Raw genomic sequence first — 15,172 nt, forward strand, 5'->3', positions numbered from 1 at the left:
GTGTCTGTTATCGAACACGCAGGTTTCTATGTGCACTTTTTATTCACATATAGACACAGGAAAGGAAAAAGGGCCCTTTTCTTTGTCATCTTTCACGTCACAGTGTGTCAGCACTTACACACCTAGTCTTGTCACATAGAATTGACATGGGTTTGAGGCTAGCAGTGAATCAAAGCCGGCACTGGAAGGCGCAGCATTGTACTTTTGCCGGGTTCCAGAGCAAGCACTTCTACTTAGACTGGTCAGGTGGGCACTTCGGAAACACACGCACCGGCACTTTGTGACTTTCCGAGGCCTAAATACACGGGCCGCGCGAGGCTTCCCTACATGACACAGCTGTGCTCCTTTTCCCACAACGAACACGGGAACACGAAAGGGGCACGGCTCCCGCACCCTAAGTAAGATTTTTAACAAGCATTGGCCACGTGGAGAGAAGGCTGCCGGGACTCACTCCCTCAAGATCAAATAGGAAAGACGGAGCGAGGCTGCTTGGCTGTGCTTCACGAACTATGAAGCGCGGACGATTGGGGGGGGGGGGGGATGGGAGTTACGGGAAGGAACGGAGCATATTAAAAGGTTGTATCGTGACATCCATAAAGCAGGCTTCACTTGAGGGAGCAGCAAAGAGTTTGGCAAGCTGCGCAGCCGACCTTGTACTGCTGAAATTAAAGACATGAAAAAACTAAGGCGTGTGGACGATTTCTTGAGACGCGCTCTGCGGTGGGGGAGGGGCAAGCAAGGTAGAGGTAGAGCAAGAGCAAGGCACACGCGCGGGAGAGTGGGAGGAAAGCCAGATGGCGCCTCGGCTCGTGCACGTAACCGCAAGCAGAATGCCACACAAAAAGCTGTGGTAGGACTTATAAAAGCCCACTAAATAAATGTCTCGCCAGAGCAGCGCATGCGCTAGCTCAGGCGAGACCTCAAATTAACAGAAAATTGGTGTTAAATTCTGGTCTGCAGGGGGCCCCGGGCAACTGCCCAGCGTGCCCATGTGTTAAGATGGCACAGCTTGGAAGTCACACATAAAGGGCAATGGTTCATGTAGTTTATGTGGTTTTAAGTCAGACACTTTAGAACATATCATTTGTACCTGCCCTAACCTATTAAGGTCTACGCAAACAATATATTTGGATATTTGTTAATGAAGCAAATAAATTATCCACTAGAGAAGCCATCAACTATTGTTTTAACACTCAATCTCCTTTTATCAGTGTCTCAATAACGGTTTTTTTAAGACCTTGGCTGGGTTCTTAACTTACATTAACTCAGCTGATATTTCTTTTAAAAAAATACTTTATGTACGATTAATAAGAGACTGCTATATTTGTGAACCAAAAGAATGGAAGCCATGGTTATTTTTCTTATCCCTTATTTTAGATGCGGTCATATGTTTTGTAAAATAATTAGATAATTCCGATAAACCTACCTACCTAGGTATGACAGGATATTTGCCACATTTCAATGGGGTACCATGTTTGCCAAAACCTACATAACACCCTACATCTCACTGTATATGAATTTTGAGGAATTTAGAAGAACCCACCATAGACTTTCAACCTGACTTTTCAAATGTAAATATGATGCACTCTCTGGTGAGTGGGTCACGGAAGTCACGGAAGTCCCAGACATTCCCAACCGTACTGACACGCAGTAGAAGGAGTTGGATGTGGGCAAATGGCAACTGGATCTTTGGCAGTTGCAGTGCCAGTAATGAGCCAAACCCCACCCAAGACGTGCTTCTACCAGGCACAGTGACCGAGGAGTGGAATTTAATAAAATATGTACTTGTCCGTGAGACAGGTTGCTTTATAAATCGGTTTGCCCTAAAAAAATCCATTTGTTCCTTTGGCACCACATAGTTCAGAGACAAATCATGGCAGCAATCTCCTTATATAAGAGCTCTGATAATGGCCTCGGCTTATGCCAGGGCTCATACTATAGCAGGATTTGAATACTAGCAAGTCCCATATTTTGCCACCCTTCCGCAGATCTATATACTGGGACTGAAGTTAGTGGTAAGCACTAGTTCCAGGGATGGAATGCCCTTTTGAGTCTGTGCAACCCTACTAACATGCATGTTTTAGGGGTTTTCACCAACTCTTCTCTAATCTTTTCCCATACTGAGAAAGGTTGGAAATGTAATTCTGACAATGGCAGAAGTGAAACTTCTTCCAGGGTTGGGAAAAAAGTGGTTGGAGGGAAAGTGAACTCTTAACAGATTTTCACATGAGCAAATCTACACATACATATTTGCTCACACTAAAATGCAGTTCTCAAATATTTTCTAGGCGTATGATTTCCTGGCCTATTTTTGTAAATTCTTGTGAAAGCTGTAAATGTGCACAAATGACAGGATGTATACCATTGGTGCACTTTTGTGACTTGCTTTAAGAATTGGGTCCCTAATTCGGTCTGGTGTTAACCAAGACCTTTTGTTTTTATTAAATCATCTCTCTAGCCCTCAGCTGGCTTCACGGCGAGTGACTGCATTCTGCTTTTCCACAAGAAGCATATCAGCACACAAAGCATCTTTGTTCAGTGCCAGGGATTAATGTGGCAAAGTGCGCTTTACGAGACCAAAAAGTATTTTTGTTTTTTGGCAATGTTTGTTATAGTATGGGCCAAGCAGCTCCCACAACAAAACAAGACACACTGCCAAAATCAAAAGAATGACCACCAATTTCAGACCTATTGAATTTGCATATGTTTATTTTAATGTTTCCCATAATCTTGTTGAAACTGCTTACACTAATTTTTACATTATGTATATTTTAGGGAAGTACTAGCATTCATAAACACATTTGACTAGAAATGGTATTTAAATGTCTTAGTAGTTTAGCAAAACGTTTTTCCTAGTTGCATAATTTTGTGAACATTTTATTTTGAATGCAAAGAATCACCAATCTTGCTTCCAAGCTTCAGCAAACATTTGCATCTAATCAGAGAGCATTCTGGGAACATTAAATGTAGCTTCATATTGGTAAACTTTGCAAACGTGTGTGTATTTTTTAAACTGGAACCACTGCCAGTAATGCAGTTCGAGCTTACAAACTTTTCTTAGGGAACTTACACTAATAATAAAGGCTCTTCATTAATGAACCATAAATAGAAGTTCAAACAGCATTAGCACATGGCCACAAATATTACTTCAACTTCAGACAGTGCCAAACAATATGTCCTGGGCGTCGGGCTGTAGGAATGCAACACCCCTGAATTTGAATCTAAAGACATAAGAGAACTCCTACAGAGCGTAAAAGACTGCACGGCGAGGCATTAGTGAAGGTTCACCTGCACAATTCCATCAGGTCTTGTAGAGAGACAAAGGCATGAAGGGAGAGTAGCCAAGTCTTATGGTTTAAAGTCATGCTAGCAGTGATACGCAGATAGCTACACTCGACACTACTCATAGACATCGCCCCATCCACATATACAGGTCCGGCCTGCAATCCCTTCACAGCTCACACTGTTCTGCGACAGAAAAACCTAGAACATGCAGTGAATGGCAAGCGTCTTACTATCTTGCATTACTACACGTCTCTAGATTAAAACAGAGCCCACGCGTAGGTAAGTGTAACCTTTTGACCACCAAGATTAAACTGCATTTAGTGTAGACGGTACACTGTATTAAACATTCTTTAATGGTAGATAAAATCCAAGTAGACACTGCTCTTATGACTCACTCCAACTCACACCTGTATGATTTGGCTTGTCTAAAGTGCATTATGTCGCCGACTCCTCCTGAATGGCCAAGGTACAATTTTCTATCTGTATAAGTTAAGGCACAAGTATACTCGCAGTCTGGCACTCTCTCAGTACAACCCTCCAGTAACAAATAGCACAGCAACTGATCGGGAGAGTCCTTATCTCTTTGGGGTCTCGGGGTAACGAGAGCTGAAGCAGCCACAGCAGTACTGATCATTTAGGGGAATTTAAAGTAATAAGCCCATGGAAGAAATGGGAAAACAAACTATCGCGTGACAGAATGTCTGAAGCACTGCATAGTTTCCTTAAACTTGCTTGTAGAATGGCCAAACCTTTTGCAAGGGAGAAGAGGTCACTTAAACAACAGTTTGAGCACCACTAACTGGTGGAGATTAAACCTGGGCACAGATTATTAAACAGAACAACATCTTCCAGAGAAAGGATATTTCAGCTTCAGTGGATGCAGCCGACAGCTGCTCTGGAGAGATTTCTACCCGATCCTTCCTCTTATCCGAGCGCCGTAGGATAATGACAGAATGGATATGGACTATTCGACAGGTGTCAACCTAGGGAAAAGAACAACAGGTCATCAATTATCTCTGTCCAGTCTGATTTTTATTGTAAGAAGCAATTAAAAATACTTTCTGTGAAGGTTTTTATTGGTGTGGGGAAGCAGGGGGGGGGGGGCTATTCTTGTGGCTCAAAGGATTGATGCTGAAGCCCAAGGGCTGTCAACACCACATACACACCACCGCCATGGAGGATACATACACCGTAGCTATCACATACTAAAGTCACTATCTATTGGGGTTGGGGGGGGGGGGGGGGAGTATGTCTACACCCCACATACTACTGGTGTCACTGTCCCTACCCCAGGGATGATGCATACACACCAATCACAGAAGACACCATCGCCCATAGTGTGGGTGACTACACACTACCGAAGGCAAGCGTTAAGATGAATGACTACACCTCAGACTACACACATCTCAGCCCATGTGACAGGGGGGCTGTCTACATCTAGTTGTCCTGCTGCAAAATCCCCTCATTTTGGTGCTATGCAGTGATGTGAGCAAATAGGTCTGCGTTCTCGTTATATATGAACTCTGATAAAAGCTTTTCTGGTTATGAAAGGGCTAACAAAGCTCTGATTTCAACACCTTTCTGCAAATCTACTCATGGGCTAGAAGTAGACAGGAAGTCCTGCGAGTCTGAACACACCCACAAACTTCCATAATAAAGGGTATTCACCAACCTATGTCCAATCTCTTTCTACATAGTCAAAGATTGGGAAGTTGCTCCAGACAAGAGCAATAGAAAAAAAAGTCAGGAAATGTTCATTTGTAGTTGCGCAGCATATTTTGACATTAGCAAGCATAGCACGTATATTTTCTCATGGGAAAATTGAATTCACAGATTTTTTCAAGGAGTAAGGTTTGCAGGCCTATTTCTGTAAAGAATTCTAAATTTAAAGGCCTAAATCTGCAACAAGGCACGGACATACCAGCAGGTGCATTTTTAAGACTTTAAGAACAGGGCCTCTAAATAATGTCTCCATATTGTTTTAAGCGGAGGCTCCTTTATTAATCTTTTTTCTTTTAATATAGGCATGTAATAAACCGGTTTTACTAAATGATGCCTCACAGAAATATGTAAAATTGCTCAATAGAATAGCAGAACATTGTTTTTAAAAAGTTGCATATGTTTTCTGAACATTTTACAATGAAAGCAAGCAATCTTGCATTCAAGCTCCTGTATGTCTTTGCCTACATCAGTGAGCATTATAAGTAGCCTTAAATTAATACATTTTGCAAGAGTGCATTTTTAGGTCGAGCCTAACGCAGCGCGTTAGCGCTGCTTAGGAGTGACCTCTTGGAATCACTCAGGACTTTTTGGGAAACTTGTGCATGTACTGACCTGTTTCCAATGAGCACTCATGCATGCATAGCGTTTACCTTGCGGGAGCGAGCAGCTGCGCCATCTGTTTCCAAGCCGCGCGCTGTGTGCCATCTGTTTGGTTTCCTATTTCAAAGGCTTTGTCCATTAACGTTGTAACTGCGCGTCCGGGAACTGTTTTCTGTAAACAGCGCTTGTTTTTTCGCCCCCCCCAATAGCTTTCACTTTCGTGCTCGTTCTTGGTGCAGAACAGACCCTGGGGCATTGTGAGCCCCAGGTCAGAAGGCCCCCTCCCGCTGTCAGTAATCTCCATCCTCCCGGCCCCCCTTCTGTTGTCCATGTTCTCCATGCTCCCACCCCCTCCCCTTGTCCATGTTCCCATGGTCCCGCCACACCCCCGTTGTCTGCAGCCTTTCAGCACAGTTTGAGAATTTATGGTTTTTTTTGCTTTTTAAAAGACAGAGTGACTCTGTTCCAACTATCCGTCTGCAGTCCACCCCAGGCGCCTCTGAAAACCTCCCTTTATTCATTCTATTTCAATTGCAAATGTTGCGCGTGCAGGCATACTGGCTCCAAAAATAAATGTATATCGGAAAATCTTTGAAAACTGTTGTTCAGCATGCTGTTTCTTCAGGTAGGCCCATTGTTATGTTAATTTCTTTATGTGCGTGATGAAAGGCAGCGGGTTTCTCTTCGCAGATGAGAAACAAATTCACAAAAAAGTGCTGTAGGCTCCCTTTCCATCAGAAACAATAACCCTTTCTAATATAAAGCAAATTGCATGTTGAACAACACTAGCAAGACATTTCCAATATTAATTTAACTCTTGAAACAGCATGCCTACACACATAATGCCCGCAATCAGAATAAACAAACAAGCATTGGCATAGCCAATAGGTCTCGCCTTTGGGACCCTTGTAAGTTTTTGGCCCCAGCGATAGGCTTTTGCAATGTTTTTAAGCTGTGTTGAAGAGCTCTATAGCACCACTCTACATTTTCTCTACAGCACTACTCTACAGTACCCCTTTACAGCATCAATCTAAAGCACCACTCTGCAGCACCACCACCACTCCGCAGCACCAGGTAGGGCTGGGGCAGTCACTGAAGCAGAGCGTGTCCTGGAGCCATTTTATAGTGTTCCAAGGGCTGGGGCAGAGTCACTGACTTCAGCGCTGAAGCAGAGAGCGCCCTGGAGCCATTCCATGGTGTTTTCATTAGTTATAGCAACTGTGCACCAGAGGGACACAAATATGTGTGGCAAAACTTCACCATAAGGAGGGCTTCAAATTGTAAAAATAAAAGCAGCTGTACAAATTAAAGCACTACATTAACGTGGCACTGCAAAATTTGCTACAATACACAATTTCCTTGCAGCTATTCCCTAAATTGTCAGCTCTTCGGCTCCAGGTGACAATATGCCCTCCTCACCCATTTGGCTACAGAAGAAACCATTTCCAATTAGCTTTTCCACAAGGCCCCTCTCTCCACTGCGCGATAGAGACACATGCAAGAAAAAACACTGCAAATATTTAGACAAAAGGGTCATCTTTTTCTCACGTTTTGAAAATCTTTCATTGGAGGTGCAGGAAGTGTCTACATTCTGTTGTGAGAGTTCACGCTTCGGAATCTTGCTGAGGAGATAAAAACGTAAGACAGGCTGGCTGGTGCAAGCCACCAAAGAAGCTTGGAGCCAGGTTGTTGAATAAAAGGGGTGTGGGGCGATTGCATAATCTTTAAACATCCCTTCTGGGCACCCAGAGACCCGCTGTTGCATTGGGAGTGTGAAAAACAAAGGCAGACATTTTCCACTGTTGTCAGTACGCGAGAGAAACATAACAAACGGCACTGTGCATGTTTTGAAAAGCAGGGGACCCTGTTTTTTTAATGTGGTGCTTCGCCATCAAGTGAATTATTTTGCCCCGTTGCTGTTTTACGAAACAAAATGAAACATACAGGATCCCCATTTGGAGAGTCCAATTCAGTAGTTGCAAATACGGTTCTACTGGACCTTGATGTGGCGCCATATTTTTGATTCCGCCGTTTCAATTCCCGGCAGAAAACGAAAAGAATATTTGTACTGGGGAAATATACAGATCAGCTTACACCAATCTACACCATTAGATACAATTGGATATAACTCACAACGACTACAATTTTGCTTCACAGCACGTCCGCGCGCCGTTCGGAGAAAACCCAATACACTGCTAGAGGATTCGGAGAAAACGAGAGCAAACTGGTCCAAAAGAATTCATGCTTGTATAGGCAGTGTGCGATGCATAATATAAAATTGTAATGCTCCCATCAGCGCGTTTGTGTAATGCGATTTTCTCGAGCACTGGACTTTACAGGTTATAATACAGGTTTCCTGAACCCCAGAGTCCTGCATTCTCAGCTGCGCATGGCGGTTGCACCCGCCCCTTCTTGCAACCAAGCGAGCCTTTTTGATATTTTACTTTTTGAGCCTTTATTTAGTTCCTTTATATGTCGTGTGTGAAGTACAAGCTCATTAAAGCACGGGTTTCGTGGGGTTGAAGTTCACACCAGGCAGGTCTGTAATAAGATCTCGCGCCAGACGCCTCATCACTGCCGGGAATGCCAAAAACGCCGACAGCAGCTGTGACGTCGTAAACCTCTGAGAACATTTGGAAGTGTGCCAAGCCAGGAACAAGATGCAACAAGTGAGGTAGCACCGCAGGTTAGCGCACGTTTGGCAGAGAAGTGAGAGAGAGGGTGGGTGTGTAGGAGAGTGAGAGAGTGAGAGAGTGAGAGAAGTGAGAGAGAGGGTGGGTGTGTAGGAGAGTGAGAGAGTGAGAGAGTGAGAGAAGTGAGAGAGAGGGTGGGTGTGTAGGAGAGTGAGAGAGTGAGAGAGTGAGAGAGTGAGAGAGTGAGAGAGTGAGAGAGTGAGAGAGTGAGAGAGTGAGAGAGTGAGAGAGTGAGAGAGTGAGAGAGTGAGAGAGTGAGAGAGTGAGAGAGTGAGAGAGTGAGAGAGAGTGTGAGAGAGAGAGTGTGAGAGAGAGAGAGTGTGAGAGAGAGAGTGTGAGAGAGAGAGAGTGTGAGAGAGAGAGAGTGTGAGAGAGAGAGAGTGTGAGAGAGAGAGTGTGAGAGAGAGAGAGTGTGAGAGAGAGAGTGTGAGAGAGAGAGTGTGAGTGAGAGAGAGAGTGTGAGAGAGAGAGAGAGTGTGTGAGAGAGAGAGTGTGAGAGAGAGAGTGTGTGAGAGAGAGAGAGAGTGTGAGAGAGAGAGAGTGTGAGAGAGAGAGAGTGTGAGAGAGAGAGTGTGAGAGAGAGAGTGTGAGAGAGAGAGTGTGAGAGAGAGAGTGTGAGAGAGAGAGTGTGAGAGAGAGAGTGTGAGAGAGAGAGTGTGAGAGAGAGAGTGTGAGAGAGAGAGTGTGAGAGAGAGAGTGTGAGAGAGAGAGTGTGAGAGAGAGAGTGTGAGAGAGAGAGTGTGAGAGAGAGAGTGTGAGAGAGAGAGTGTGAGAGAGAGAGTGTGAGAGAGAGAGTGTGAGAGAGAGAGTGTGAGAGAGAGAGTGGAGAGAGAGTGTGAGAGAGAGAGTGTGAGAGAGAGTGTGAGAGAGAGTGTGAGAGAGAGTGGAGAGAGAGTGTGAGAGAGAGTGTGAGAGAGAGTGTGAGAGAGAGTGCGAGAGAGAGTGCGAGAGAGAGTGCGAGAGAGAGTGCGAGAGAGAGTGCGAGAGAGAGTGCGAGAGAGAGTGCGAGAGAGAGTGCGAGAGAGAGTGAGAGAGAGTGCGAGAGAGAGTGCGAGAGAGAGTGCGAGAGAGAGTGCGAGAGAGAGTGCGAGAGGAGTCGAGAGAGAGTGCGAGAGAGAGAGAGAGAGAGTGCAGAGAGAGTGCGAGAGAGAGTGCGAGAGAGAGTGCGAGAGAGTGAGAGAGAGATGCGAGAGAGAGTGCGAGAGAGAGTGCGAGAGAGAGTGCGAGAGAGAGTGCGAGAGAGTGTGAGAGAGAGTGTGAGAGAGAGTGTGAGAGAGAGTGTGGCAGAGTGGAGAGAGTGCGTGAGAGAGAGTGCGAGTGTGAGAGAGAGTGCGAGTGTGAGAGAGAGTGCGAGTGTGAGAGAGAGTGCGAGTGTGAGAGAGAGTGTGAGTGTGAGACAGACAGAGACAGACAGACAGACAGACAGACAGACAGACAGACAGACAGACAGACAGACAGACAGACAGACAGACAGACAGAATGGGGGTCCTACACTTAAACATCAGTGGCTGCCTGCTGCTTCAATAACCTGGAACGGAGAGGGGCGGAGAGCGTCCTAGGACTCTCAGAAATGCCAGCACAAGCACGAGTGTGCTTGAAAAGGAGCAGACCGATTTCAAAAGGTCATCTCCTAGAGCAGCGCATGAGCGTTGCCTAGGCGAGACCTAAAAACACTGCCCTCCAGAAGCGCGTAAAGCAAACAATCAGGATTGTGATGCGCAACCCTTCATCTCGTACTTGCGTATTAGAAAGGCACAAATACAAGAAAGCAATATATTTGAAAATGGCATAAACACCACCTAGTAAGGAAATGTTGTAACATATACACACCGTCTTATGTTCTTTATCCGAAAGGCTGCGTGTTTATTTTAATTTATTTAAATTTGTTTAAAAGGGAGCATGAAGCACATTGTTTTGTAAATTACTTTTTCCTCCGATGCAATGTTACTTTCTTTTGTTAACATTATTTTATTTTTCATACAAAGTAAGCGTGGACGGACAAATATAAATTAAAGTTTAACATTAAAAATAACAATCTTAACTATGCTAATTTGCTCTTTTAAAGAACAACGTTGTCTTCTTTTAAAAAACACAGCTCAAAAATCAGCGTGCATGCTGGCAGCATTTCTCTTTTCGCCTATCAAAAACGAATCAAAATGCTGACACGCTCCCTTTCCAACCTACATAAACACTAACAAGCAAAAGACACGCTCCCTTTCAAATCTGCCTAAAGCATACAACAAATAAACACCTATGAGAAAGACATGCAGTCTTTCATCTTATATATCCGCACATTGGTGGTCTTTTAAATGTTGTGTTAATAAAATATAACAACCTTTTATGTGCCTCTGCTGTAGCAAAATGTAAGCGTGTTCTTTTTTTATCTGCCACACGTTAATGTTTTCCTTTTGAGAAAATAATCTATACATAAAGAACACAACATGAGGCTTAACCCCTTGAGTGCCCCGCCCTTTCCCCGCCCTGTGCCGGCCCTTTCATTAGCGGGCGGGGTTCATGACGAGATAGTCTCGTCATGGGCACAGCGCAACCGCGGCCCATGACGAGACCATCTCGTCATGGGCACTCAAGAGGTAATAGCAACACCAAACGCATTTACAACTTGAAAACAAGGTTCCTTCCGTAGTAGGAAGATCCAGATCCTGCGATTGAGAGCAATTCACTGAATGTTTACATTCCCAAAACAGACAGAGATGCAGGCCACAAGAGCAACAGCGATCTTTAGAGCTCTACCAATGGTCACTCAAAGCGCATTGTTGACCCATTACAAAACCAGGGATGTGGAATTCCTATAGCCCGCCCAGGACATATTGTTTGGGGTCATGGGCAACAAGTTTTCACATGTATTTTGTCCTTGGGACCAGTAGGCCCAGCCCCCTACAGCACAAACCCTTTGGCTGCCAGTTCACAGTACCACATCATGGCTCAAGTAAGGGCATTGTCTACAGTTAAGGTAATACATGTGTTCATGTGTTAACACTGTTCAAACTTGTATTTATGGTTCATTAATGCAAAGCCTTTATTATTAGGGTGAGCACTAAAAGTAAATGTTGTAAGCTCGGCCTGTACTACTGATGGCGGTTCCAGTACAAACGTGTACACACGTTTTCCAAGTTTAGTAATATGATGCTATCCCAGAATGCTCTGAGTATATGCAAATATTTACAGAAGCTTGAAAGCAACAGTGATGATCTTTGCTTGCAAAATAAAATGTTCCCAAAAAAATGCAAGTAGGAAAAAAACATTTTGTTAAACTACTGTAAGATTGTAGGTACCATATCTTTGCAGCATCATTTAGTAACATGTTGATGTATGCTTGAATTTCCCAAAAATATTTATAACGAAAAATCAGTGTAACCTGTTAAAATACGATTGTGGGAAACAAAAGTAAACCAGCATTGGCACAGCCAGTAGGTCTGAAATTGGTGGTCAGGCTTTTGGTTTTGTCAATGCGTGACTTGTTTAGGCATGGTTTTTGTAAAACCGTATCGGTGTGGGAGCTGCAGGGCCCTCATCATTCTAACAAGCATTGGCAGAAGCAAAAATAGTTTTGGGTCTCAAAAAGCACACATTGCCACAGCAGTTCCAGGCACTGAACAAAACTACTTTGTGTGCCAATATGCTCCTTGTAAAAGAGCAGAATAATGTCACTCACAGTGAAGCCAGCTCATAGACAGAGAGAAGGAGAGAAAGAGAGAGAGAGACATAATTTTATTAAACACAAAAGGTCACGGTTAACGCCAGGCCTAATTAGAGGCCCAATTATTAAAGAAAGTCTCAAAAGTGCATCCATGGTATATATCCTTTCATTAAGTGCATATATACAGTTTCCGTGAATTCACAAGAATTTACAGAAGTAGGCCAAGAAATAGTACTCCTAGAAAATATTTGTGAACTGCATTTTAGCATGAGCAAATGTACATGTGTAGACTTGCTCATGTGAAAATCTGAATGCTTCAAGTTCACTTTTCCTCCAACCACTTTTTTCCCAACCCCGAAGAAGTTTTACGTCTGCCACGGTCAGGAGTAAATTTCCCATCTTTTTCAGTATGGGAAAAGATTAGAAAAGTGTTGGTGAAAACCCTTAAAAACATGCAAGTTAGTAGGTTTGCACAGACTCAAAAAGGCATTCCAACCCTTGAACTAATGCTTACCACTACCTTCAGTACCAGTATGTAGACCTGCAGAAACAAAGCAACATAAGGGAATTGGAATTGCTAATATTAAAACCCTACTATCATACGAGCCCTTGCATAATTAGAGAGGCTTTATTAGAACTCTTACATAATGAGATTTCACCACATTACATGGCACAAAAGGGAAAAGTGGATTGTGTTACAGGACTAGTAGATTTATGCAGCAACCTGCCCCATGGACAAGTAGATATTTTATTAAATTCCACACCCCTGCAAAACACAGACGAAAATAAAGTCTGTTGAAGTGCTCCCCTTGTACTTCCTCGTGGCTGTTTGTGCAGTTTAGCAGTGTGGTGCACTTTGCTATTTTAATTGGACCTGGAGCATATTGTGTTGTACGTTTTATTAGGTTTTTAATGTACCAATTTTTTTTGTTCAATGTCGTGGTTGCACGTTGAAATAATGTAGTGGTTTAGGCAAACAGCGATCCCACCTTTCCCACACATCACAGGTGAAGCTGGAAAACATCCAGCAGTGCTTTCTTTTGAGCTCGCCTTACGGCACTTAAATGATGTATTGTGTAATTTATACAAACTCTTAAAAAATATATCCTCCTGCTCAACATCACCTCACCATCAAACAAGCAACACCACAGCACCAGCTAAACCGAACTCAGCACCAACTAAGGAGCACCTAAACACCACCTCACCATGCCTCACTACCGCCTTACTCGTTCTTACAGTCACTACCACCACAGCATCACTCAACACCACCTCAACATCACTAAGCACCACCTCAACATCACTAAGCACCACCTCAACATCACTAAGCACCACCTCAACATCACTAAGCACCACCTCAACATCACTAAGCACCACCTCAACATCACTAAGCACCACCTCAACATCACTAAGCACCACCTCAACATCACTAAGCACCACCTCAAGTTTAGAACAGCCCGGAAGAAGTTGCCAGCATTTCAAGGACAAAAAACTACGATACAATTTTTATGTGTATTCTTTTTTTTAATTGAGTCATTCAGTTGTACATAACATCTTCGTTGTATACAAGGTAACAAAAATACTTAGAATACTTTTATGCAGCCACCATGCTCTACAACAGTACTTAAAAGAGCATTGGCAAAGCTGATAGCTTTTGCTGAACACTTATAAGGTCCCAAAGACGAGACCTATTGGCTATGCCAATGCTTGTTTATGTTGGAGCCTCTGTCGGTGATTCAAGCTGAGCTCACTGCATTTACTTACAATATTTAAGGTTTTGCATTACTTCACCATATCCAAAGTCCAAACAGCTTATACATACGGATACAATGCTAATCTAAATTGCAGACAATCCTCTGAGATGCGTAATGTGGTACTGTAATCTCGAAGACTGTGTTTAATGCTGCAGGGCGTTGATGCTAAGTGCCAAGTGGACAAAATAAACATGAAACCCTGTTCATGACCCCAGCTAATATGTCCCGGGTATTGTAACCATAGGAATTCCACACCCCAGCTACTACCAGTCACAGTCCGCCCCCCCCCCCCCCCGATACCCCCGGGGAAGATGCTTAAGCCCCCCCCACACACTACTGGACTCAGTCTGGCCTCAGGGATGATGCCTACACTCCATTCACTACCAGTGTCACAATCCATCCGCCAGGGAGAAGGCCTTCAACCCACAGGCTACCAGAGTCAGTCCCTCGTCAGAGAGAGGTTGCTAACACTATGCAACACGTTAGCAATTTGATACAAGTGTTACTAATTAGCAGAGCAGTCTGTCCATTTATAACCAAATGACTCTTTAGGGAGATATTCAGAAAACCTCCTTTGTAAAGTGTTCTTTATGTTACACTGGATTCTAACCAACGTTTTAAAGTACGCCTTTATTCCAAACATTCACCATGGAACTCACCGTGGTATCCCCATGATGGACTGTGGATGTTTGCACAACTTTCACCTTTATCTCCATCTTAACACCTTGACAGGTATGATCACTGATTTCCACTCCTCCGAAGCACAGTCGCTATTAGTCTACGGGGGCTACGGCCTCTTTTTATAGGTCGGCGAGTCAAAACGGGTCTGAGCAGGCTTAATCTAAACGTCTGGCTATCAAGTCCAACTGGTGTCACACATAAGCCCTCTCTTCCCCTAACTTATGCAACTTTGAAAATACAGAGTTGCAAACCACAATACGAAATAGCCACATAGCAAGGAGGATTAGGAATAACATCCAAAATGTGGGTTTTCTACTTTCATTGGATTGGCATCTATAAATTAAATGTTGAATGACAAAGTGAAAAAATGTCCTACAGACCGTTAACCTTTACACTGCCATCCTGTATAACTTTGAGACCTTTAAATAGGGTGTTAATTCACTGTATGACCCCTTTCGTGGTGAGGGCCTCCTTGGAATTAGCGCTGTTTATTAATGCCTGAACAGCAATGATAATAACACGTAAATAGAGTGCTGCACTTTTCTTATATGTAGCTTTGTACCAACCAAGACTAATTTCCGATTTAAAACCAGAACAGTCAAGGTGTGGAATTTGACAAAATATCTACTTGTCCAAAGAAGGACATGGTTTAGAAAGCTATTTGTCTGGCAAAAAACAAAACCACTTGTCGCATCTAGAGCCATGTAGCGAGGTGAAAAAAAAATCAGGCAGCGCTCTCGTTAAACCACAGCTGTGATAATGGTGGCCGTGATGACGCCAGG

General features: G+C 43.7%; 1 protein-coding gene across 1 annotated transcript in view; it reads right to left on the minus strand.

Moving 5' to 3' along the window:
- Window positions 1–15,172, minus strand: part of BRCC3 (BRCA1/BRCA2-containing complex subunit 3) — a 79,853-nt gene that overhangs the window by 53,652 nt on the left and 11,029 nt on the right. Inside the window, exon 2 of the mRNA XM_085630342.1 lies at window positions 4,148–4,268. Within this exon, the coding sequence (XP_085486468.1) occupies window positions 4,148–4,268 (121 nt within the window). The remainder of the gene's footprint in view (window positions 1–4,147; window positions 4,269–15,172) is intronic.

Source organism: Triturus cristatus, chromosome 10, assembly GCF_964204655.1.
Source record: "Triturus cristatus chromosome 10, aTriCri1.1, whole genome shotgun sequence".
NCBI lineage: Eukaryota > Metazoa > Chordata > Amphibia > Caudata > Salamandridae > Triturus > Triturus cristatus.